The following is a 27,598-nucleotide window of genomic DNA, read 5'->3' as shown; positions in this document are numbered from 1 at the left end:
CTTACCCCCTCATAGACCTTATGATTGCGCCATTAATCTTGTTCCTGAGGCCAAACTTCCCAAGGGGCGACTATACTCCTTGTCTCTCCCTGAAGAGAAGGCGATGGAGGAGTATATTGAGGAAAACCTCAAAAAAGGGTTCATTAGGCCCTCAAAGTCACCCGTCGGAGCCGGCTTCTTTTTCGTGGGGAAAAAAGACGGCTCCTTACGCCCGTGTATTGATTTTAGACAGCTTAATGCCATTACAGTAAAAAATTCGTATCCTCTTCCACTCATATCTGTCCTCTTCAATCAACTACGTAAGGCATCCATTTTTTCTAAAATTGATTTGAGGGGGGCGTACAATTTAATTCGCATCAAAGCAGGTGATGAGTGGAAAACGGCGTTCAATACGCATTCTGGACACTATGAGTATCTGGTAATGCCGTTTGGTCTCGCTAATGCACCTGCTGTGTTCCAGGATTTTATTAATGACGTCTTAAGGGAGTTTTTGGGAGTTTTTGTCGCAGTGTATCTGGATGATATCTTGATTTACTCCCCATCACTGGAGCAACACCGCTTGCATGTATGCGCAGTTCTCAAAAAATTGAGAGAGAACAATTTATATGCTAAGTTGGAAAAATGCTAGTTTGAGGTGGAGAGCATTTCTTTTCTAGGATACATTATTTCCCCTCGGGGTTTTCAAATGGACCCAGGAAAGCTTCAGGCCATTAAGGATTGGGTACAACCATCAAACCTCAAGTCCACCCAGAGGTTTTTGGGGTTTGCCAACTATTATAGGAGATTCATTCCATTCTTCTCCGATATTGTAGCCCCCATAGTTGCATTAACTAACAAGAAGGACGCCAATCCTTCGGTCTGGTCCGACGCCGCTGTCAAAGCCTTTACTAAGTTGAAGGCAGCCTTTCTCTCCGCCGGGGTTTTGCGGCATCCCAATCCTGGATTGCCCTTTGTTGTTGAGGTGGATGCCTCAGAGGTAGGGATTGGGGCAGTCCTTTCACAGGTGGATGGGCAGGACGGTTTCTTACATCCATGTGCTTTTTTTTCTCGGAAGTTTTCCGCAGCGGAATGTAATTATGACGTCGGCAATCGGGAACTTCTCGCCATTAAAGCAGCCTTAGAGGAATGGCGACATTGGCTGGAGGGGGCTAGGTTCCAGGTTACCATCATAACAGATCATAAAAATCTGGCATACCTCCAATCAGCCAAAAGAGTCAATGCCAGGCAGGCGAGGTGGACTTTATTCTTTGCCCGATTTAATTTTATTATCACTTACAGGCCAGGGTCAAAGAATGTCGTTGCCGATGCTCTTTCGAGAAGTTTTTCTGCTGTCCAAGACCCCCATTTACAGCTGGAGCCTATTATTCCTGCCTCTTGTATTATTGCCGGGTTTACTCATAGCCTTCTGGACCAAGTCATTTTGGCACAAGCCTCGGCTCCTAAGGCCATTCCAGAGGGTAGACTTTTTGTGCCTTTAGAGCTCCGCAAAAAATTTTTTTTTGAGTTTCATCAATGTAGATCGGCGGGACATCCAGGCATTGATAAGACGTTATCCTTGTTATCAAGAGCTGTCTGGTGGTCCACCATGAGGAGAGATGTCAAGGAATGGGTGTCTGCCTGCGACGTCTGTGCCAGAAATAAAACTCCCCGTTGTTCTCCGATTGGTCAGTTGGTTCCCTTGTCGATATCCAGGAGGCCATGGTCACATATCTCCATGGATTTTATAACCGATCTACCACAATCTCGGGGTTGTGACTCTATCTGGGTGGTGGTAGACCGGTTTAGCAAAATGGCACATTTTGTCCCCTTGACTGGTTTACCTTCCGCGGAAAGGTTGGCTTCCTTGTTTGTATGCCACATTTTTCGATTGCATGGCCTTCCTACAGATATTGTGTCAGATAGGGGCGTTCAATTTGTGGCCAAGTTTTGGAGGTCTGTTTGCTCTGCGTTACAGATTAAGCTCAGTCCATCTTCGGCCTATCACCCACAATCCAATGGGCAGACGGAACGTGTGAACCAGACACTCGAGCAGTTCCTGCGATGTTATGTATCTAAGTCCCAACAGGATTGGGTGGAGAACCTACCATTTGCAGAATTCGCCTATAACAACGGCTGGCATTCTGCCACCAAGATGTCTCCTTTTTTCTGTAACTATGGTTTCCACCCTCGGGCTAATTCTTTTGATCCTGTTCCCGCCAGAACAGGTAATCCCAGGTGGGTGACCAGTAGTAGCACCTGGGCTATGGTCCGTAGGGCTCTCCTCTCTGCGACCACGGCCGCAAGGCACTTTTCCGACCGTCACAGGAGACCTTGTTCGTTTAAAGTCGGAGATTGGGTGTGGTTATCCACCAGAAATATCAATATCCATCAGGCATCCAAGAAGTTGGGTCCTCGCTTTATTGGTCCCTACAAAATCGTTAGGAGAATCAATCCTGTGGCCTTCCGTCTCCAGATTCCACGCTCTCTGAAGGTCAATCCCACGTTCCATGCCTCTTTACTTAAACCTGCCCATCGGCCTTGTGCTTACAGGCCAGCACCGGTCATTCGGCAAGGCATCAAGGAGTTTGTGATTGATAGTATCCTTGATTCGAAAATCACCCGCGGTCGTTTATTTTTTCTTGTCCATTGGAAGGGCTATGGACCTGAGGAAAGGTCCTGGGTTCTGGACAAGGAACTTCATGCCCCATCCTTAAAAGAGTTATTTCATAGGCAAAATCCGTTGAAGCCAGGATTTGGAGGTCGGTTGACCTCTCCTCAAGGGGGGGGTACTGTCAGCCGTCGCCGTCCCAGAGCGTCACTGCGTTCTGTCACGTCCGGGACGGGCGGCGGAGATGGAGCGCCGGGGGAGCGTCGGGGGCGTTGCCTAGCAGCGCCCCGAGCTTCCGGCTCTGTTGCTCCGGCTGCCAGGCATCGGGGCGTTGCTAGGCAACGTCCCCGAGTCTCCAGACAGCGTGCGGCGTCAGCGCAGCTGACGTCCGCACAGTCACAGGCGGCAAATTCAAATAAATAGCCGGCGTCTGCTGGGAACAGACGCCGGTTATAGCTTTGGTGTGCCCTGCAGCCTTTGTGTTCCTGGTTCCAGCAGCTCCGTTACAGTACCCCGTGCCGTGATCCTTGCTGTGATTCGGATAAGTCCTTACCTTTTGTTCCTTGATTATATTCCATCCTGTCAGCATTGTTGCTTGTATCTCATATCATTATATTCCATCTTGTCAGCATTGTTGCTTGTATCTCATATTATTATATTCCATCTTGTCAGCATTGTTGCTTGTATCTCATATTATTATATTCCATCTTGTAAGCATTGTTGCTAGTACCTTATATTGTTCTATTCCACCCTCTGGGCATTGTTGCCATTATTATCACTGTTATACAATTATTCCACCTTTTCGTATTGTTACGTCTGATATACCCCTTGGATCTGCCTTGTCCCTTGCGTGGCTACCCCGTGGGTATCTGGGGCCTCCTTGCCTTCTGTGGGTTTAGATAGTTTTACCCTTGCACTCCACTAGCCTTGGCGGTCGTGTTGTCCCTACGTAAGACCAGGTGGCATCGAGGTGGGAGCCTGACTAACGGGCTCTCACGAACGCGACTATTATTGGTGAAGCTTAGCCCTCTGCACACGTCCGCCAATTCCGGTTGGAGGCAACGGAGGTAGGGGTGGCAAGAGAGTCCCCGGACCATAACATTTATGTTTACAGAGCAATATGGAAGTCCTCAGTGTAAAATCACCATTTATAATATGATAGGAGCCATGGAATAAAGAGCAGGATTTAGATATAGAAAAAGTGCAAACGCACTATGAATATAGCCAGTCTTATTGTGATAGCGATATTGTGCACAAGTTTCCACCGTGGGTATTAATATGGGGCAGTGACGTGCGGTGAGGTCATTGCCTGGGGAGTCACTGATCTCCCCGCACGGGACAACAGGCATGGGACCACAGGCACGGGACCCCCCGCTCCTGCCCCCCACCCGCATACCATGCTATATGGTATATGCAGCGGCCGGGCACAGGCAGCAGGGCTTACATGCGCCCCCCTCCCCCAGCGGACTCACCTCTCCTCGGCGGTGACAGCGGCTATCTCCCAGCGGCGCCGGACTCCACGCTGTCGCGCTGCTGCATCCTATCCAGGTGGGCCCTGCATGTGTGTGATTGGACAGCGGATCCATCACTGGATCCGCTGACCCAATCACATGTGGGGGCGTGCATTCATACTGGTGCCCCTGTCATTGCGGCACCAGTATGAGTGCCGTTTCCCCATTCATTTTCAATGGGCTTTTACAGCCCCCCGCTGCCCGGGGTTTTAATGTTAACAGCGGGAGGCACCTCTCCCGCTGCCTCCCACCCTCACATGCAGCAGTGTAAGATGGTAGGAGGCAGGGGGAGAGGTAGAAATGATGAAAATAATAAAAGAAGATATATAAATATCTTCTTTTTATTATTCACATCATTATGACAGGGTAGGCACTGCCTCCCCTGCCTGCACGTCCCTGATATGGGGCTTAGGAATTTCAGATCCTAGCTCCAAAAACGGTCGCAAAGATAGAAGCAGGATTTATACAGTGATGTAGCTCACCCGTTAAGATGGCGTCGCGGGTATGGATGGAGCTGCGTCACCCATCTATCCAAGACCCCGTGCATCACACGAGTGGCTCCGTCCGTTTGTAGACTGCAGGCAGGCCGCTCCATGCACAATGCTCCAGTACCTCTCTAGGCACAGGTAGTGATCAAGCACCACCGGGCGGGAGCAGCGAGCGGCGGCCTCTCTGGCCGGGGGATGGTGTCAGGCCTCAGTCGTTGATACGGCACATCTACGGTCCGGGGGAGAGAAGGGAGACTTCTCGGCGGGAACCTGCGCACTGGAAGGGCATCCGGTGTAGCTATGCGGCAGGAGACTCGAGCAAGTCAGCCGAGGAAAGGTGATTTCAGTGAGCTCCAGCACGGAGCTCAGCCGCCATTGTTCCTTCCTCCTCGAGCTCCAAGCCACGCCTCGAATAAACATTGATTTAAAAAAAATTGATAAAAACATCTAAGTACATGAATCCCCAATTAGTGTATGACGACCACGTGCTGTCGACCTATTGACTGTTTTCAGCACAACCCTCTCTAGACCCATAGGGGTTGATTTACTAAAATGGGGTGTTTTTATGGGCAACCAGTGAGATTATATATGTCATCTCTGACTTGATATTGCCTCTCTCTCTTTATATTCTGGATCTATATCCATAATCTATGCTCTCTCATATCTCAATCCCTTTGCAGTATCCCTCTTTATTGCTGTCTGATTCCTTACCTCTCTCTCATTCCAGAAGTCTCCATTCGAGAAGCCCATCAGAAGCTGTTCTGTGGTCGGTAATGGGGGCATATTAAAAAACAGCTCCTGCGGTGCGGAAATTGATTTGGCTGATTTCGTGTTCAGGTAAGGACCGAGAGTCCATGGTAAAGCTGCTTGTCTTCATGCATGGGACAACAATGGTGGACCTACAGGTCTATTAGATACCTAGAGTGTCTTCTTCATTGCACTGATTATCATTTTTGGATTTATCCAACAAGAAGATGGCTGAATCAAAGCGAAGGAGGTTGACAGCAGGTTGAAAAACGCCAACCTCTTTGTCAAAAATACAGTATTTTATTCTCTGTCCATGTTATTTTTGAGGATATGCTAATTTTATAAACTGCAATTTATATTTGAGTTTGGACAAACCCCTCCCAAATCTAGGGTGAAATGTAATAGGATGAGAGTATCAGAAAGTGAGAGATTTGGTAAGAAATCTCCATTTTTCCCCCCTATTTTGTGGGAACCCCCCCAGATTGTTAAGCCTCTAGGCAGCTGCCTAATGGTAGAGCTGGCCATAACCCTACCTACATATAACCTGTATAGTGTTACCTTGGTGCAAACTTACTGAGTTTGTGTACATTTGCTGCCAACTCAGAATGTTCCCCAATGTACGGTATATATTATTAATAGCTGGGTCTACTCTGTACCATTGGTCACTGAATACTTTACATTCACAGTTCGGAAGAGCACAAATTACTCACCTCCTACTATCCCGCCATTTATTTATTTCCAGGATGAATTTACCTCCATTGAATTTCACAGATGATGTCGGGATAAAGACCAGTCTCGTTTCTGCAAACCCAAGTATCCTGATAGACAAGTAAGTGCCCTAAAGTGTTTTCTTATAAACACAATATGTTTCATCTAATTTAAATATTAAGTAGAATCAGTTCCAGATGGCATTGATGCTATGCTGCAACTAAGGACATCGAAATGATGAGAAGGAGACTCTTATAGATGGCTTTGCCTACTGGTGGCGGAAGTACTGGTCTTTCTACAGTAGCATAGACACAAAATAATTTCTTATGCAAGTACCGGGAGAACAATAATCATAGTGACTATCAAGGTTTAGCTCTGCACTCTACCGGCTTTCCCACTACATGTAGAGGACTGCCCCTCAAGACATTGATCCCCAGTACCCCTGTGGACTATGCACTCCAAGATAGGTTGGCTCTTGCTATGTCCCTGTAATGCCTGTGGTGAAGCTACCATCTGTACAGTCCAAAATAGTGCTTGCTATAACAGATAAAGAAATTTGAATACAAGTACAAAAATGTGTGGAGTAATATAAGGGTTTTTACGCCAATATGTCACAGGGAAAGGTTTAATCCAAAAAGCAAAGCCACAGCAATGCTAAGCCTCACATAGAAACACAGTCACAGCCTGACCCTTTAGGGACCAAGTAATTAGTAAAATAACAGATAAACTAAAGGTGATGAGGTCACATCTTCGGATTCTTCCATTGGTCAATCTTCGCAAGGCACTCTGGGTAGCTGGCTGCTGATTGGATGACAGTCTGCTCTTTTGTCCATGTTCAACATGTTGGATATTTCCTATGGATTGGAACTAACATGTCTATGTCTACAACTTTAAAACTAAACATCTATCAAAATATAAATCACGACTTAATTTATATAATTTAATAAGGATCACAATTAAATAAAAAATGGCTAAGGTAACACATCCTAACTTTGAATAATCATATAGTGTATGGTCTGGGTCCCCTCCACAAACCTCTGGGCTGCGTATTGAGCCACTGGACTCATAGGTGCCGATTTATGTTTTTGCTGGTGGGTGCTCAAGCCAAAAAATATAGAGGAGTGGCTTCATGGGGAAGGGGTGTGGTCACAAAATAATACCAATTTATATTACAGAGCACAGTTGTCTCCAATATTCAAATTACGGCAACAGAGTTCCACATCCATAAATGACCCCACAGTGCAGGTACATAAATGCCCCCACAGTGCCAGGTACATAAATGCCCCCACAGTGGCAGGTACATAAATGCCCCCACAGTGCAGGTACATAAATGCCCCCACAGTGCCAGGTACATAAATGCCCCCACAGTGCCAGGTACATAAATGCCCCCACAGTGGCAGGTACATAAATGCCCCCACAGTGCAGGTACATAAATGCCCCCACAGTGCAGGTACATAAATGCCCCCACAGTGCAGGTACATAAATGCCCCAACAGTGCAGGTACATAAATGCCCCAACAGTGCAGGTACATAAATGCCCCCACAGTGCAGGTACATAAATGACCCCACAGTGCAGGTACATAAATGCCCGTACAGTGCAGGTACATAAATGCCCCCACAGTGCAGGTACATGAATGCCCCCTCAGTGCAGGTACATAAATGACCCCCACAGTGCAGGTACATAAATGCCCGTACAGTGCAGGTACATAAATGCCCGTACAGTGCAGGTACATAAATGCCCCCTCAGTGCAGGTACATAAATGCCCCCACAGTGGCAGGTACATAAATGCCCCCACAGTGGCAGGTACATAAATGCCCCCACAGTGGCAGGTACATAAATGCCCCCACAGTGGCAGGTACATAAATGCCCCCACAGTGGCAGGTACATAAATGCCCCCACAGTGGCAGGTACATAAATGCCCCCACAGTGGCAGGTACATAAATGCCCCCACAGTGGCAGGTACATAAATGCCCCCACAGTGGCAGGTACATAAATGCCCCCACAGTGGCAGGTACATAAATGCCCCCACAGTGCAGGTACATAAATGCCCCCACAGTGCAGGTACATAAATGCCCCCACAGTGCAGGTACATAAATGCCCCCACAGTGCAGGTACATAAATGCCCCCACAGTGGCAGGTACATAAATGCCCCCACAGTGGCAGGTACATAAATGCCCCCACAGTGGCAGGTACATAAATGCCCCCACAGCGCAGGTACATAAATGCCCCCACAGCGCAGGTACATAAATGCCCCCACAGCGCAGGTACATAAATGCCCCCACAGCGCAGGTACATATATGCCCCCACAGCGCAGGTACATAAATGCCCCCACAGCGCAGGTACATAAATGCCCCCACAGCGCAGGTACATAAATGCCCCCTCAGTGGCAGGTACATAAATGCCCCCACAGTGCAGGTACATAAATGCCCCCTCAGTGCAGGTACATAAATGCCCCCACAGTGGCAGGTACATAAATGCCCCCACAGTGGCAGGTACATAAATGCCCCCACAGTGGCAGGTACATAAATGCCCCCACAGTGGAAGGTACATAAATGCCCCCACAGTGGCAGGTACATAAATGCCCCCACAGTGGCAGGTACATAAATGCCCCCACAGTGGCAGGTACATAAATGCCCCCACAGTGCAGGTACATAAATGCCCCCACAGTGCAGGTACATAAATGCCCCCACAGTGCAGGTACATAAATGCCCCCACAGTGCAGGTACATAAATGCCCCCACAGTGGCAGGTACATAAATGCCCCCACAGTGGCAGGTACATAAATGCCCCCACAGTGGCAGGTACATAAATGCCCCCACAGCGCAGGTACATAAATGCCCCCACAGCGCAGGTACATAAATGCCCCCACAGCGCAGGTACATAAATGCCCCCACAGCGCAGGTACATATATGCCCCCACAGCGCAGGTACATAAATGCCCCCACAGCGCAGGTACATAAATGCCCCCACAGCGCAGGTACATAAATGCCCCCTCAGTGGCAGGTACATAAATGCCCCCACAGCGCAGGTACATAAATACCCCCACAGTGCAGGTACATAAATGCCCCCCCCCCCCACATTGCAGGTACATAAATGACCCCACAGTGCAGGTACATAAATGCCCCCCACAGTGCAGGTACATAAATGCCCCCCCCCCCAGTTCAGGTACATAAATACCCCCCCCCCCCCACAGTGCAGGTACATAAATGCCCCCCCCCCACAGTGCAGGTACATAAATGCCCCCCCCCCACAGTGCAGGTACATAAATGCCCCCCCCCCACAGTGCAGGTACATAAATGCCCCCCCCCCACAGTGCAGGTACATAAATGCCCCCACAGTGGCAGGTACATAAATGCCCCACAGTGGCAGGTACATAAATGCCCCCACAGCGCAGGTACATAAATGCCCCCACAGCGCAGGTACATAAATGCCCCCACAGCGCAGGTACATATATGCCCCCACAGCGCAGGTACATAAATGCCCCCACAGCGCAGGTACATAAATGCCCCCACAGCGCAGGTACATAAATGCCCCCTCAGTGGCAGGTACATAAATGCCCCCACAGCGCAGGTACATAAATACCCCCACAGTGCAGGTACATAAATGCCCCCCCCCCACATTGCAGGTACATAAATGACCCCACAGTGCAGGTACATAAATGCCCCCCACAGTGCAGGTACATAAATGCCCCCCCCCCCCAGTTCAGGTACATAAATACCCCCCCCCACAGTGCAGGTACATAAATGCCCCCCCCCCACAGTGCAGGTACATAAATGCCCCCCCCCCCCACAGTGCAGGTACATAAATGCCCCCCCCACAGTGCAGGTACATAAATGCCCCCCCCCCCACAGTGCAGGTACATAAATGCCCCCTCCCCACAGTGCAGGTACATAAATGACCCCACAGTGCAGGTACATAAATGCCCCACAGTGCAGGTACATAAATGCCCCACAGTGCAGGTACATAAATGCCCCCACAGTGCAGGTACATAAATGCCCTCACAGTGCAGGTACATAAATACCCCCACAGTGCAGGTTCATAAATTCCCCCCACAGTGTCAGGTACATAAATGCCCCCCACAGTGCCAGGTACATAAATGCCCCCCACAGTGCCAGGTACATAAATGCCCCCCACAGTGCCAGGTACATAAATGCCCCCCACAGTGCAGGTACATAAATGCCCCCCACAGTGCAGGTACATAAATGCCCCCCACAGTGCAGGTACATAAATGCCCCCCACAGTGCAGGTACATAAATGCCCCCCACAGTACAGGTACATAAATGCCCCCCACAGTGCAGGTACATAAATGACCCCCACAGTGCAGGTACATAAATGACCCCCACAGTGCAGGTACATAAATGCCCCCACAGTGCAGGTACATAAATGACCACACAGTGCAGGTACATAAATGCCCCCACAGTGCAGGTACATAAATGCCCCCACAGTGCAGGTACATAAATGCCCCCACAGTGCAGGTACATAAATGCCCCCACAGTGCAGGTACATAAATGCCCCCACAGTGCAGGTACATAAATGCCCCCACAGTGCAGGTACATAAATGCCCCCCACAGTGCAGGTACATGAATGCCCCCCACAGTGCAGGTACATGAATGCCCCCACAGTGCAGGTACATGAATGCCCCCACAGTGCAGGTACATAAATGCCCCCACAGTGCAGGTACATAAATGCCCCCACAGTGCAGGTACATAAATGCCCCCACAGTGCAGGTACATAAATGCCCCCACAGTGCAGGTACTCCGCGGACAGAATACACTCTTCCTGGCATACTGTTTCCCAGGTGGTGGGTCCGGCAATTTGGGTGCTGCAGCTGCAAATTAGCAAGTTAATATGGCGTCCCAGCAGCGAGACTCGGGCCCATGGCTGCTCAACAATTTCCGTGAGGGAATCGTTACCTATGGCTGGACTAATACTCTGTTCCCCCATATATTTTTTCCAAGGCACCCCAATTGGGCTAGGATTTAAACCGCAAAGAGGGCTAAGTACACTTTCCAGCATTTTTACAATAGAAAAGACTCTGGGGGAAATTTACTAAGATGTGTATTCTACTTCACATGTGATGTTGCTATGGGCAACCAATCAGAATCCACTTCTTATTTATTTAGCACCCTCTAGAAGACAGTAGACAGGATCTGATTGGTTTCCCATAGCAACATCACATGTGAAGTAGAATACACATTTTAGTAAATTTCCCCCTCTCAGTGGGCCAGACTATATTTAATTGCATTTACATTTTTTATTGTGCTTGTTGTTTCCCCCTACCCCTTTGTTTCATTGTGTCCCTCATTCCATTTTTTTTATATTGACTGTTTTTTATTGTTCTTTGAACCCAAGCATCTTTGGAATAATAACACATTGGATATATTGTTATTATATGGCATGTGAAACACCTCGTTATATTGTACTACAGTGGTGCTTCTTAATACTGTCAGGCGTCTGTTTTCTCTCCCCCCTTTTTTTCTATCTATCTATCTATCTATCTATCTATCTATCTATATATATATATATATATATATATATATATATATATATATATATATATAGCTAGGATCTCATAAAGAGACGCAGGCACTCTCCACTTTATCAAAGAAGATGCTTTTTGATAAAAATACAAAGTCGTTTTATTTGCAACAAAGTTTTCAGGTGAATCCCAATTTCACCACAGCCCCGTTTCGGTCCTACAGAAGATGGACCTTTATCAAGGAGTGTTTTGGGTGAATAAAGTTGGTCAGAGTAAGCTTCAGGAGCAACACGTGTACACCAGCAAGGTGCAGTGGGAGAGACACACTGCACCTAGCTGGTGTACACGTGTTGCTCCTGATAAAGGTCCATCTTCTGTAGGACCGAAACGTCGGGGCTGTGGTGAAATTGGGATTCACCTGAAAACTTTGTTGCAAATAAAACGACTTTGTGTTTTTATCAAAAAGCATCTTCTTTAATAAAGTGAAGAGTGCCTGCGTCTCTTTATGAGATCCTAGCTATACATTGGAGGACGGATGCCTGTCTGGACTCCTTCGCATGCACCCCACATGTGTGTATATATATATATATATATATATATATATATATATATATATATATATATATATATATATATATACATGCATACATACATACATACATACATACATACATACATACATACATACATACAACAAGGGAGGTCCCGGCACTCAAACACTTAGAGACAGCGTAGATAAAAGATAGGTGATCTATATACTGGGCGCTCAGGTGGATATTTCAAAAAGTATAATAGCAACTGTATCTTCGTAAAAAAAATCACAAATATTTATTTTTCATATACAATACGTCTCCAAGATAAAAAAGACCAAAAACAATTAAAAGATTTTCAAGGTAAAAACATAATATCGCAAACCTTCAGATTGGACAGACAATGTGAAATTCAACACCCAAGTTGGAGTCTGTTAGAAAAAGGCTGTTTTAAGAGAACGGGGTGGGTATATTCATTGTATATTCAATCCCTCTCCTCCCGTCTCTAGGTTTTTCTGCTAGCAAATGGGATAGCAGCAACATCAATTTCCCCTCCTGTTAGTAAGGGGCTAAGATAAGTACAGTAGAAGATTATTGGAGTGCGCTAAATTCTAAACCTAAAAGTACCACCCAGCAATAAAAACATTAAGATAAATGACACTAATATGTCATAGTAAATGTGTCACAATCAATATTTCTTTCTTCAAATTTCCTGTATCAGCATCTATTTACACAAGACGCAGGAATTAATGTATTCATAGGAATACCCAACGCGTTTCATCTAACGACTTCATCAGGGGTATAGACTGGAGGTGGGCTGCCTTATCCACAATCGCTAGGGGGAGATGAAAATATATAAATACAAATGTGGAGTGGAGTTGCATGAAACAGCACGTTTTTATAACTTTGTATCAAGCAATCTACAGCGAAGAACTGTCTATTGAGAAAGAAGAGAAAAAAAAATACTTTTTAATAAAGAAAATACTATTTAAAGGACTTTGTGTATTACAATATGGATCTATATTGATTGTCGTGCCACTTCACATTTGTCTTATATATACAATACCACATGAAAAGCCTGTGTTAGTCCCTCTGTACCTTACTCTGTAGGAGCCCTGACAGGCTCAGCACTGCCTTTGATTAAAAACCCTCCCATGACGAGGCCGCTGCTGTGCTCTATGGGCCTGAGAAGCATATGATGAGCTCCACCAAGCAGGCTGCTACTGCTGATGCCGTCTCCCGGATTTGGGGGGTTGCGCACAGGCACAGCTGCTGGTAAAGAGGTGGGGGTCGGCCCTTACTGGATGCTACATCAAGGTATCTGGGCCGGGGGTGGTTTCTCCTGCTTGTGAGAGATCTGGAGAGAGGGAGCCTTTACAGTTGTGGGTCCTGCACTTCCTGACAGCGCTGCTGCTGCCTCTCATTCACTGTGACGGGCGCAATAGGTGGTAGCCAGTGCACAGCAGCACACAGCAGCTGTGAGGCAAAGCAGGGAGAGAGCCTTGCAGTCCGGGGCCTCCCTGCTTTCTAGAAGTCAATCAGTGGGTAGTGCTGGCAGAAGTAAACAGAGAACAGTGGCATATCTAATGCACCCTCTATAGTTAAACCACTGCGTAATGATTAAGGTGGTCATCTTTATAAAGCAATACTGACGCACATGGATGCCTTGGGATTGTTGCATTTTCTAAATACTCTTTTAGTGAACTGTTTCCGAACGAAATAGGCATCTATAGAGACCTGGACAGTATGGTGGATCTGTATTGAAGTCTTAGTATACCGGGTACAATAAAACACTGATCATTGTCTTCTACAGATTTGGCAGTCTGCGAGAGAAGAGGAAGCCATTCATAAACATGATGCGGGTGTATGGCGCTGCACTACTCCTCTTGCCAGCTTTTGCCTTCCCGATGTGCACAGATGTCTCCCTCAGAGCACTCTACACTCTGGAAGACTTTGAGATGAGCAGCCGGGTCATGTTCTTCAACCCACACTACTTCACCAACCTGGCACAGCACTGGAGAAACACAAAACTCAAGTTCCAACGCATGTCAACCGGGCTCATGATGGTGAGCGCCGCCATTGAGGTTTGTGAGAAAGTGACGCTCTATGGATTCTGGCCATTTTCTCAAGATCTTAACGGAACCTTCATCCCTCACCATTACTATGATGATGTTCCTCCTAAGAAAGGCATCCACGATATGCCAGAAGAATTCCACCGCTACCTGCAGATGCACAGTAAAGGGTCTCTGGAACTGAAACTGGGACCATGTGAAAGCTTTGTGTAGATATGCATCATCTCTTGAGTCATTTGCACTTATTTGTGGAGAGAGAGAGAGAGAGAGACTAACAGGTCAAGTTAGGTGGCAACGTTCTAAGGCGTGGGATGAGGAATGTATGCAATGTTTTAATATTACGGAATACTGAATACCCAACATAATAATAATGAAGGTAAAACATGTGGTTCCATAACCCCAACTGCTCAGAGGAAGAAGAGTGGTAGGAATGGAAATGGTGGACTATTGTCCTGACACTTGTCTTACTGCTGTGAAATGAGCTTAATGCGTTCTACTTTCATCGCACTGTAGCTTCTGGACTGCCACTGTGACCACAGGATTTCATGAACATCAGAAATCTAGATCTGTAGCCATTCAAGATAAAGGAAGGTATTTAACCCCTTCAGTGGTGTGTGTTTTTTTTAGGAAGTGCTCCCCACTGGGCGAGTTTTTTTTTTCTGGGGAGCGCTCCCTAAAAAAACCCCACCACTACAACCTCTGGTCCGGGCAGCGCAGCTGGACAGTCTATCAGCCACTGCCCGGCAATCCGGCTGTGTGCCACATGATATATTACAAGGTCACGCCGCACACAGCCGAGGAAAGGAGGCAGGGCCGAGCAGCCGCTGAAGCTGAGTGTGGGGCTGATCTCAGCACTCAGCTCAGCTGCGCTGCCCGGCGGGAGGGAGCACAGGCAATGGTGCACCTGAGAATTTTCCGGGTTTGCCAGTGTGCGCACTGGAGCATAACCAGGAAAATTCTCAGGAGTGACACTGAAGGGGTTAATGATGCTCAAGTTCAGCGGCCAAGTTGGATCACACCCGAATTCAGGGGCAATCATTACAAGGCATGGTTTTGCCATTACATCCAGCCCAAAATTATATAAATAATAATTGACCTGGTCGACAGTCAAAAGTTAAGAGGTTGACCACTATTGGTCAACAGTCAAAAAGACAATGCATGAGAATTGTTACCATGCATTCGGTCAACATGGTTAAAAGGTTGACACAAGCAAAAGGTCGAGTTTTTCATGATTTTTTTTTTAAACGACTTCTTCATACTTTTCCATTCCAGGGAGAATATAATAGTGTGCCTGAAATGGGCCATGCATAGGTACGCGGTACATGTACACGGTGTCTGTGTTGACCTTTTTCCATGTTCACCTTTTGACCTAATTTATGTCCACCTTTTTTATGTGTCGACCTTTTGACTGTTGAACTAGACACTGTCCGCCTCATGACCAATATCCGGTAAATATATATGCACTAAATTGTATGATTTTTGAACAACAGTTTATCCACATAGAATCAATCAAAAACAATATACAGTAGCCGGCAGTGGTGGTTCTTACATACGGGCTCCCCAGGTATATTCCGCCACTGTGCTCTTAATATCTGTGGGACCGGCTTCACTGTGACTGGCAGTGACTTCCTATTGGGGTATGGGTCATTGGCTCGACCAACTTTCGGTCAACATGCATTGGATCGAACACGGAAGCTCAACATGCCTTAGGTCGACACCTGAAATAGGTCGACATGGGTCGGAAGGTTGACACAAGCATTAGGACGACAATTGGACGGTCGATATGAGTTTTTCACGTTTTTGTCCAGAATGTTGACACAGTCAACATGGACACCTTCTTAAGTGTATCGCATCCCCTGCATGTTGCATGCGCTTGGCACAGTATTAGATTCTCCCACCACACCGTAGTGGATGGTAAGGCATGAAATACCGCCTGTCGGCACATGTCGGCTCAACAAAAAAAAGTTGTCGACCTTAGCCATTTGGACTTATTTCTAGTGGCGACCGTCAGTGGACTTAGTGACCATATCCACGCGACAGAGCAGTTCTGCAGACGATGAGCGTCTGGCGAGGAAGATCAGCCTCGCAGCGGCATGCATGATATATTGTAGGGGTGAGAGCCTGTATTGGGGAAGGTCGGTAAGGAGACTATTGCAATTTGTTATTTGTAAAAAAAAACTTTCATATATTTTCTGTGCCACTTAGTGCCTACATTTGCTTTATCTTTTTTGTGTACATAGGCTTGTACAGTATGATTTGTTAGGATTTATATTGCACAGGTGCTTCTGTAGAGTTAGTGGAAACTGGTGGAAATGTTTTTTTTTTTTTTTTTTTTTGTAATCACTATTTAACTTGTTTTATAAAACTTTCCAAAAAAGTCACTGAGGTATTAATTAACTGGCGTCGATGTAATTCATCTCCCTGTGCGCTGCTGTCACCGTATGTTCAGTCCCTTGTTCCCTGCCTGCACGGCAGCTGTAATGAGACTACCTAAATGATAAAATCTGACGGCCTCACATTAAATCACCCTAGGTGAACGGCCGAACCTTTGTGTGCGGGGCTCTGTTACTTTATGGCACACGAAATGAGAAGCCCCGAGGTCAGTAGGGGATTCTGGGTATGGGCAAAGACCTTAAAAGTATGGTAAGTCTGTCTCTATGTCCAAAAAATAAATATTTTACTCATTTTTTCCTGAACTTACATGTGGAGTAAAGAAAGGTATAGTTTACAATAGTGGTGCGCAATTGAATACACTGTGCAGCTAGGTTCAAACCAACCAAAAGGTAAACATCCATCAAGATACCTTAGGAAACAAAAATAGCACAATGTGGTGGAATAAACAGAAAAGCGCTCAGTGTATAGCCAAGTTATAAATGGTAACATTTATATCACCGTAGTGGGTACTGGTTCCAACTGTATAACTCAGGATGGAATGAAACCTGTAACAATAACCACCCTTTCACAGGATATGCGACAAGGGGGTATAACAAGAAAATAGAAATAGTGCAAATTATCCTTAAACTACACAAGTTTTTAATAAAAGTCCACACTTACAATATTGACTTTGAAATGAATGGAACTACTTATATATACTTGGGTCTTTATGTAATAATTTCCAATTTGTCCTTAAAACCTTTTCTACTTCCGTGTGACGTGAACTGTATTGACTTATGAAAGCAAACTTTAATTTGTTATCGCGTTGAGTGGCGTTTGTGGACGGTTTCACGAGAGGCGGACAGCTGTAGGTGGCGCGGTATCCCTGTTCTCCGAATCCCCTGTTCCGGACGGGTCGTTTGGATTTACAAGTGGAGTTATACAGTTGGAACCAGTACCCACTATGGTGATACAAATTTTGCCGTTTATAACTTGGTTATACACTGAGCGCTTTTCTGTTTGTTCCACCACATTGTGCTATTTCTGAACTTACATGTACCAGACTATCACTTACAGATACAGGGGGTTATTCAGACCGGATCGCAAAGCTTTTTAGAAAATGGACAAAACCATGCTGCACTGCAGGATGGGGCAGATGTAACATGTGCACAGAGAGAGTTACATTTGGGGGAGTTATTTTGTTTCTGTGCAGAGTTAATACTGACTGCTTTATTCTTACGCTGCAATTTATATTTTATTTGAACACACCCCACCCAAATCTAAGTCTCTCTGCACATGTGGCATCTGCCCCATCTGCAGCGCAGCATATTTTGGCCATTTGCTAAAACATTATTATCAAAGTGTGTCATCCGATGGGATACATAAGTCGACACTAGAGAAAGAACGATGCAGAAAAGTCGACACATGACAAGGTCGAGATTACATTTTTTACCAGTGGCGTAACTAGATACATGTGGGCCCCATAGCAAAAGTTTGTAAGGGCCCCTATTTATCACCTAATGCTGAAAAATGTGTACAGTATATGATACTTTGACAGGCAAAGTGGGCCCCCCTCAGCTCTGGGCCCCATAGCAGCTGCACCCCCTGCACCAATGGTAGTTACGCCCTTGTTTTTTACACCTGAGCCGGTTGACCCACATTTAGGGCCTTATTCTAGTTCACTCTTTCTGACAAAATCATTCTTAGATGGACAAAAACCATGTGCACTGCAGGGGGGCAGATGTAACATGTGCAGATAGAATTAGATTTGGGTGAGTTATTTTGTTTCTGTGCAGGGTAAATACTGACTGCTTTAGTTTTACACTGCAATATAGATCTCACTTTGAAGTAAAACCCCACCCAAATCTAATTCTCTCTGCACAAGTTACATCTGCCCCCCTGCAGTGCACATGGTTTTGTCCATCTAAGAAGGATTTTGTCAGAAAGAGTGAACTAGAATAAGGCCCTTAGTGTAGATCATAATTTTGCACTGTTTGCTCCGCCGGGTCTGACATGCTATTGCTGACATGGACCTTATCACCACATTGACCATATTTACTCTGACTACATTGTGTCAACCTTTTGACTATCCGGATACTGTTCTATCCAGCGCTTTATCTGTGTGGGATTTGTATGTTCTCCCTGGGTTCTGTTGAGTTTCCTCTGGATGAGCTGGTACAGTATATATACATATTGTAACAGGGACAGCATTGTTCTACATTAAGTGAATGTGGAACAACAGGATCAGGAGTAGCAGCAGGACTAATTGTGTCAAGTCCAGGTTTTCCTAAAGATCTCCTGGAATCATGGTTTGGCTTATTAATATCCCCTGTGGTTTCCTGTTAAAATTCTGTTAAGAACACAGTGTTAAGCTGGGTACACATACATACAATTGTCGGGCCGTTCTTCCGTTCTGGGACGAACGGCCGTTTGATTGTATCGGTGTGTACATTGTCCCGACTAACTCTGTACGATCGATAAACGGCCAAAAAACGGTCTTGTCCGTCCATACTCGGTCGGTCAAAGGTTCGTTGCTGTTTAATTTTCATCCGACAGGACGGGCCCATATCGGAACAAAAGTGCAGTGTGTACACACCTTCGATCAATATGCTGCCGTTCTTGTGACTATACTGCCATAGCTGGAACGCCCATGTGGGCGTTCCATAGCTGCATGATCTCTCCTACAGCACAAGAAGCGTTCACCTCTCCCCATGAATATTTAAATAAATAATTATAATATACATGCACCCCATCTTTATAGCAGGTCGCCGTATCTGTCCCTAGTCACCCTGCCGGCTGCTATAAAGATGGGGTACGTGACTACAGTCAGCCGGCAGGGTGACTATGGACAGAGCAAGGAAAGAAAAGATTTGTAATGGGATAATTATTTTGTGTTTATTGGACAAATATAGGGCCAGGCTCCCGTATACCAGGCTTGACATTCAGTGTAGTACTATTATTTCTGCAATAAACGGCTTTATAATATTGTGTCAAGTTATTGTATCACTATTTGTACAGGATATAACTTTGTATCTTTATTAGAATGCACATACACAAAACACAGAGTAAATGCAGTATAAACTCGGTCAATGGGTAACTGCCGGGGGGCGGGAATATACTGTATATATTTTTTATTATTAACAGTTTCTTATATAGCGCACACAAATTCTTCAGCGCTGGACAGAGAATATTTGTCCACTCAGCCCCAGTTGAGTTTACAATCTATATTCCCTACCACATGTACACGCACACACTGACATTCTATGGTTAATTTTGTTGAAAGGCAATTAGCCTACCAGTATATTTTTGGATTGTGGGAGGAAACCGGAGTACCCGGAGGAAACTCACGCAAGTATGGGTAGAATATACAAACTCTGCAAACTTAGGGCCATGGTGGGAAACCGACAACCTCATCGCCGTGAGGCAGTAATGCTAACCATTACACCATCTGTGCTGCCCCATAAATAATATATACCACATGAAAAGCCTGTGTTTGTCCCTCTGTACTCTGACAGGTTCTGCGCTGCTGCTGATTAAAAACCCTCCCATGACGAGGCCGCTGTTGCTGCTGCTATACTCCATGGGCATGAGAAGCATATTATGACTCCACCAAGCACACATCAGCACAAGCCTCTCAGCCTTTGACCTCTTGTGCAAAGTCTTATGGGACTTAGTCAACCCCCAGTAATGCACTGCACACTTGTGCAGTCAGTGTGCCTTGGCTCCCGATGCTCAGCAACATTAATCTTTGTCACATTGGAAGATAGGTGAAGCTGCAGAATTACCCCCTCACATGCACAAGACAATAAGCCCTTAAGACTGGCCCCTAAACTTTTGAAAATTGGCAGTTGTAATTGAGCACATCTGACCATTGGGAAGTGGAGTATCCCAAAACCCAGGTTCCAGTTGTTAAGATAAAGGCCCTGCCTTTCACTGTGTGCTTTGAATGTGGCAAGCCTGGTCACGTATGGTAGTGGGACTGTTGAAGTCATGGTGAGCCCATCGATTGCAGCATGGAGAAGGAAGCTTAGCTGATGGTCAGCATGGCTGCTGGAAACATATCCCAAGACCGGTCCTGCCTCCTGTCAGGGTACTGTGTATACCTGGCAATGTTTAGGAGTGCCCATGTGTGTGCCAACCCCTGATCAAACAAGGCATGCCAATAAAGGTGGTAGCTGCAATGACCTCCCAACCACCTTACCCACTGATTTATAGCCGTGATTTTACTACAGGAGCTGGTTTCATTGCATACCACATCAGCAGCTGAAGAGTCTCAGAATACAAAAGCTTGGTCTCCGGGAGAGCTACTGCAGCCACCGAGTTACCAGAGGAAACAGAGACTGAGGCCCAGTGGATCCCTGTTGGTGAGAAAGTATCATTGCTGGACTTTTGGCAAAACCACGGGAAGGTAGCAATCTGATACATGCCTTTCAGACTGAAAGTGGTTTATGGTAGGGCCCCCAGAGGGTGTACCATATTTTGTGCTAAAAGCGATATGCTGTATCATGTAACCAATTTGCAAAGGAAAAGGGTAGATCAGCTGTTAGTTACCTGAAAATTCAAGCAGTTGGTATTGGGAGCTACACACATGCATCTGTAAGGAGGAAAAAACCCTCCAACTCATACAGTTGAGGTGCTTTTGGCCAGGTATCCGTGCAACAGTCAAAAGGTATTGTCAGGAGTGCCCAGAGTGTCAGAAGACAACACCCACACAGTGTGTAGGCCCTGGTTCGCCTACCTATCATTTCTGTGCCTTTTAAGAGAATTGGTATGGATCTGAAAGGGCCAGTGGAAAAATTTGCTCAAGGGCATCAATGCACATTTGTAGTAGTAGTAGATTATGCCACCAGATACCCCGAGGCTGTACCACTGCGTAACATAAAATCTAGTACTTTTGCTTATGATTTACAAACACTGTATACCCGCCTAGGAATACTGAAGGAGTTCTTTTGTTTCTAAACTCGTAAAATACCTGTGCCGGTTATTAAACAGAGACAGGATTACTTCTTCAGTTTACCACCCGCAGATGGCCTAAAAGTAAGGTTTAATCAGACCCATAAACAGAAAATAAAAAGGGCAGTGTCTCGGGAAAAGCCTTAGGCTACACCACCTAAATAATCACTGATCATACGGTACCATCTTTAAAGACATCTCTTTTGTCTTTGACCACTTATGGAATATATGTCACATACTTGAAAGTCATCCAATTTATCAAAACATACAGTGATGGTCTCCTACCAATATCGACACTCACCACCAATACTTGAATCTGCCTACATTCCAACTCCAACTCCCATAGTGGCTCTGTCCTTCTATTGTATACTAGAATGTACATAAATGCTATATTATGTTGTTAACCTATTAAAACATATAATATTACCAGCGGCAGTCAGTAGGGGTGCATTAACCCTCTACCCATGGTAGAGGCCAAGTCTCAGAGTCATCGGTGATAACCCTAGCCCTCCATCAGGCCAATATATCCCTGCCTGCAGAATTTGATTGTATGTAAAAATATACAGAAGATAATATCTTCTGGCTATATGACTGCAGAACTTTATAAATAATATTAAAAAATATTTTTTTACAGGACTTATGTGGAATGAACAAGACCATGGTGATGGAGTTGGTTCTTCTGGGGTTTGGAAATCTCCAACAACTTAACATTGTAGTTTTTCTTCTATTTCTTTTAGTTTATCTTACCACTCTTTCCGGAAACGTCCTTATTATTAGTTTGATAACTATCAGTCCAAGGCTCCATTCTCCAATGTACTTCTTTCTCTGTAACTTGTCAGCATGTGAAATTCTTTTCAACTCCATAATTATGCCAAACATGCTCCACATTGTGTGGTGGAATGGAGGAAACATGTCCTTATATGGTTGTATCACTCAACTGTACTTGGGAACGTCATCTGGAAGTGCTGAGTGTCTTCTCCTGACAGTTATGGCTTATGACCGGTACCTTGCCATCTGCAACCCTCTGAGATATTCCTCAATTATGAATATTAGGGTGCGCAACCACCTGGTAGTGTGGGCTTGGCTCTTTGGACTTGTGGTGATGATCATCCCAACAATTGCAATCTCCAAGTTACGGTTTTGTGATTCTAACACTATTGATTATCTCTTTTGTGATCTAGCTCCTCTTTTACAATTGTCTTCTACAGATACTACCCTGGTAGAGATGGAAGCCCTTCTGTTAACTGTTATTTTGAGCCTCTTACCATTTGTGATGATTATTCTGAGCTACTTGTCCATATTTTGGACCATCCTGAAGGTGTCCTCTAAGACTGGGAGATGGAAATCTTTCTCCACCTGCACCGCACATCTGACATCTGTCTGCGCATACTTCGGGACAATATTTATTATTTACTTAGTACCTTCTGAACCAAACTCATTAAAAAAAAACAAGAACATCTCCCTATTATACACCATTGTAACTCCGCTACTTAATCCCATTATTTACAGCCTGAGAAATCAAGAGATGAAGGCCAGCTTTTTATCTTATTTTTTCTAGTTGAAAACTCTTATTTTTAGTAAACAATTAGAGAATTTTTCTAAAAATCACTGGAACAACCACTTTTCTAATAACTAGAAAATTGAAATTAGATTATTTGGGCCAATAAGAACATCAACATGAAATCAAAATATCCTCCAATTAACCCAAAATCATTTTTTGGTACTTGTTTCCTAGCACGGCGCCCAATTTTTCATCAAAGCGTGGTGAGCGCAGCGAGCCCCGCGAGGGGGCGCGTATTAATTTACATGTATTCAGTGTCCACTCGCCACGCTTCGTGCTCGGTGGCTCGCTGTGCTCACCACACTATATAAAATCTACTCCACGTCAACGTGGATAGTGGGGATATCAAAAGGTCAGAGGATGCGTACCGCCGCCCATCGCAGGCTCTCTACGCTCGCCACGCTTCGGGTTGGCATTGATAGTGGGGGGGGGTGGGGGGCATTTAACATTGTAAGGACCCATCTGGGTGGTTGTACAATAAAAAATCGTATACCATCGCATTGTATGCCATTGTATGGCATACAATGCCATACAATTTTTTATTGTACAACATCGCGCAGCATCGCATACAATATTTAGTCTTATGGTATACAATAGCATAACTAGGAAACAAGTACCCATTTTTTTAAGGACATCAAATGTAATCATTGTATTTTTTCAAATTAAGTGCTATATATAATTTTTCACATTTTTCTATAAAAAATGTAATTGGCATCAAATTTCCCCCATTTTACTCTTTTTTAATTTATTTTTTTATTTTCTGAGAAAAAATTTATTCTATTTATATTTAAATGAAAAAAAGTAAACTGTTATAATTTTTCTTCTTTTTTAAAAAATGCAGTTTTTATAGTGCTAATTATTTTTCTTTTTTCTAGAGTACCGATTATGCCCCAATGTTTGTTAAAAAAGTTCTCACGGTTTTTTGTGCCATCAAGTTGATGTTTCCATTTTTTTAATTTATTGTATAGCTTGGCAAATGGGAGCGATTAGACATACAACATTGAAAAATTGTGTATGAGACCCGCAGTAATATATACCGCAAACTTTGGACACCTAATTGGATATGTTCACAAGAGTAAAAGCATATTGGGGAAATTTGCTAATATGGGAGTTACAGTATATTTCACATGGGATGGCAAACAATTAGAATCTACTTCTATATTTAGCATCTTCTAAAAGATAATAGTATCTGACTGGTTGCCCATAGCAACATCCCATAATAAATAGCACTCCCATGTTAGTAATTTTTCCCCATTGTGTAGCTGCATTTTTTGAAAATTCATGTCCTGTGCCAAAAACATATATTTTACAGATTTGTTTGTACATATTTATAAGAGAATGAAATGTTTTATTTTTTTTTATTTTATCAAAATTTTATATAAAATTAATTATCATAAACTAGTAACTTCTTATAAGTCAGAGTTCCCTGATGTATTCTCCAAAGTTAAAGTAATTTAAAAAAGATAAATACATCGGGTCTTTTAGGGCAGATATTTGGTTTTTAACTTTTAATAATATTATTACAATATTATTATTATTATTATTATTATTATTACAATATTATTATTATTATTATTATTACTATAATTATCATCATGCAGCGCCACAAGGTTTCCATTAATGAGCAAAAACAAGGCAATTTAGGACAAGTATATAAAGACATTTGCATTGTGGGACAGGACACTGAAGTCATTACTAGTGTGATAGATATATATAAGTGAAACCCCTGGCAATGAGCATGGAACCCCTTGTAATGAGCATGTAGGCAAGCAGCAATTATGTGGCATAATTTGTTATAAACTTTACGGTGTTTAGCCATGTAGAAGGCTTTACAGTGTTTGGTATAATATGTAATAAGCATCATGGTGTTTGGCATAATATGTAATAGGCATTATGATGTTTGGCATAAAATGTAATGGGAATTATCGTGTCTGGCATAATGTGTAATATGCATTACAGTGTAAATCTCACTATCCATACTTTTTGTGTGTGTCTGTTGGGGGGGGGGGGGGGGGAACACCAATTCCTTTTCTGGCAAAGGGCACCAAAATGTAGTTACATTCTGCTGCTACTGGGCATATTATATGTTTAAAGCAACACTACTACGGACATTATGCACCTTATGTATCTTTGTAAAGTATGGGCAGGAGCAACTTTATAGTTTGCAAGGGGCGCCAAACACCCTAGCACCGGCCCTGGCTGCCACCCAGGAGTCACTGCAGCCGAATTCTTATATGGACAGACAAATCAATGCAGCCGTCCTGGCATTAACGACATGGGGAGGCATTGGCAACCATGATCTGCCACAGACATAGGCGAATCTAGAATTATGGTAAGGGGTGGTCCCAGATCTAGACATAACAGTAGGGGGACCTCTGTGTGGCGTAGCCACGTGGCAAAAAGGGGCGTAGCCTCATAGGAAGGAGGCGTGGCATCACAAAAAGTGGTGTGGTATTACACTTTAGTCCATGCACAGTAATGCCCATTACACATTTTAGCAAACTCCGTAATAACCATTACACATAAGGCCACCCACCATAATGCCCATTACACATTGTGCCACACATCATGATGCCCATTACATACTATATAACAAACCGTAATGTCCATTACATATATGCCACATAAGTGCTGCTTACCTACGTGCTCATTGCTAGGGGGTTCTTGCTTTATGGCACCATAGTACCCATTACACATGATGCAGCACACCACAGTACCCATTACACATGATGCCGCACACCATAGTACCCATTACGCATGATGTCGCACACCATAGTACCCATTACACATGATGCCGCACACCATAGTACCCATTACACATGATGCCGCAAACCATAGTACCCATTACACATGATGCTGCACACATAATGCCCCTTACACATGATGCTGCACACATAATGCCCCTTACACATGATGCTGCACACCGTAATGCCCCTTACACATTAAGCCACACATTATGTGTAATGCCCCCACATACCACCACTTGTAACGTCCCTTAAGCAATGCCCCCAAAAGTGCCACTTTCTGTAAAATTTTATATGAGCCTTCGCTGCTGCTGCAGGGAGAGATGGAGAGCAGTGCAGCTGCTTCTATGGGGAGAGGAGCAGAGCGCAGCGCAGAGCACGCTCCCACTCCCCTCCTGGTGTCCCCTCTAGCTGAGTGGACATTTGAAATATTGTGCACGCTGTTGTTGTGCATGACGTCGGGGGAGCACGCCGGGTGCCGGCACCACATGAATAAGGGGGGGGGGGGGCGGGCTGAGGTGAAAGCGGGGAGAAGAATTGGTTGGAGTGGAAGCTGCAGGGGTGACAGTCATTGACAGCTGAGCAGAGAGCAGCGGGCTGCCCGGCTGTATTCAGAGCACTGAATACCCCTTTCACAACAGAAAATGCAGGGATTTACCCGGGAATATGGTCCCAGGATTATGCAGGGGACATTCCCAGGCTGACCCCTTATACACCAGCCTAGTCCCTGCATTTTCTGGTGTGAGGGGGAGAGACAACCACTCCCCTCTCCCTACCCCCCTTTAACCAACCAGCTATATCTTCGGAACCAACTGACCTATTTACATGAGACCAGTATCATATTTAAGAACTTTTGAGTTGGCTTCGAATGATTTTGGTCCCGTGAAACTGGGCTGTTTGGTTCCAGAGAAATCCACCCTCAAAGAACATAAACAGTCATGAAATTACATTTAAGAAATGAAAAAAAAAAAAACGGTTTAACCTCAATATCCCTGGAACCAATTAACCCATATGGATCCAGCCTGGTATCAGATTGAAGGCCCAGCGATTTGGATTAGACTGAGATCAACCTCGAGCTTCAGTGATGCTGAAGGGGGAACTGGCAGCCGTTGAAATGGGTGGGGGTCGGAATTAGCGGGTCCCATGTTATCCTATAGGGAAAACGTTCCAGCTTTGCCTGGCCGTATCTCCGGTTCCCAGGGGGCTAGAGACACGGGGCTGGGCTCGTTGGAAAGCCCCACCCCCTAGATTCTCCTATGGCCACAGACAAGAAAAGATATAGTAAAAAATCCTTGGTGTTTAGGAGATAATTATATTCCTCTATATTTATGCTTTTGGTTCTAAAACCATCATTTAACAACAGTTTAAGATCTTGCAAGTACATAACTGTAGGGTCAGTTGGGAGTTTTTTTGTATGACACTTCATCATTTAGTAATCTTTGTGCTTTATTTACGTACGCCTCCCTATCTCAGATGACCACACCTCCTCCTTTGTCCGCACTTTTTATCAGGATCTCAGTATTTTCTGTTAGATCTTTTAGAGCTTTAAACTCTATTTCAAACAGATTCTTTCTTGATCTATTTTTTTCCAATTTATCTATATCATTTTTAACAAGCTGAGAGGACCTTTCAATATGCGGTCCTTTTGATTCTAAAGGAAAGAATGTTGGGTACTTTTTTCCTAGCACGGCGCCCATCACATACCATACTTAGTGGTGTGCGATGCATGCAATGCGATATTCATGTTAAAGTAACAGGAGTGCTTGTAAAATGAAATATCACATAGCATCGCATGCCAGCAAATGGCATGCGATGCGATGCAATGCAATGTGATTTGTAATTGTACA

At 44.8% G+C, this 27,598-nt stretch overlaps 1 protein-coding gene across 1 annotated transcript; it reads left to right on the top strand.

Annotated features, from left to right (window-relative positions):
* The first annotated feature begins 685 nt into the window (after positions 1–685).
* On the top strand, positions 686–14,333 carry LOC146073475 (alpha-N-acetylneuraminide alpha-2,8-sialyltransferase-like). Its single transcript, XM_083180657.1, has 4 exons — positions 686–976; positions 5,314–5,423; positions 6,076–6,162; positions 13,862–14,333. The coding sequence occupies exons 1-4, from the start codon at positions 686–688 to the stop codon at positions 14,331–14,333; spliced, it is 960 nt and encodes a 319-aa protein (XP_083036783.1).
* The last annotated feature ends 13,265 nt before the right edge of the window (positions 14,334–27,598 follow it).

The sequence above is a fragment of the Crinia signifera genome, chromosome 4, assembly GCF_055691185.1.
Source record: "Crinia signifera chromosome 4, ASM5569118v1, whole genome shotgun sequence".
NCBI classification, from domain to species: Eukaryota; Metazoa; Chordata; class Amphibia; order Anura; family Myobatrachidae; genus Crinia; species Crinia signifera.
This window is presented reverse-complemented; position numbering and strand designations above follow the sequence as displayed.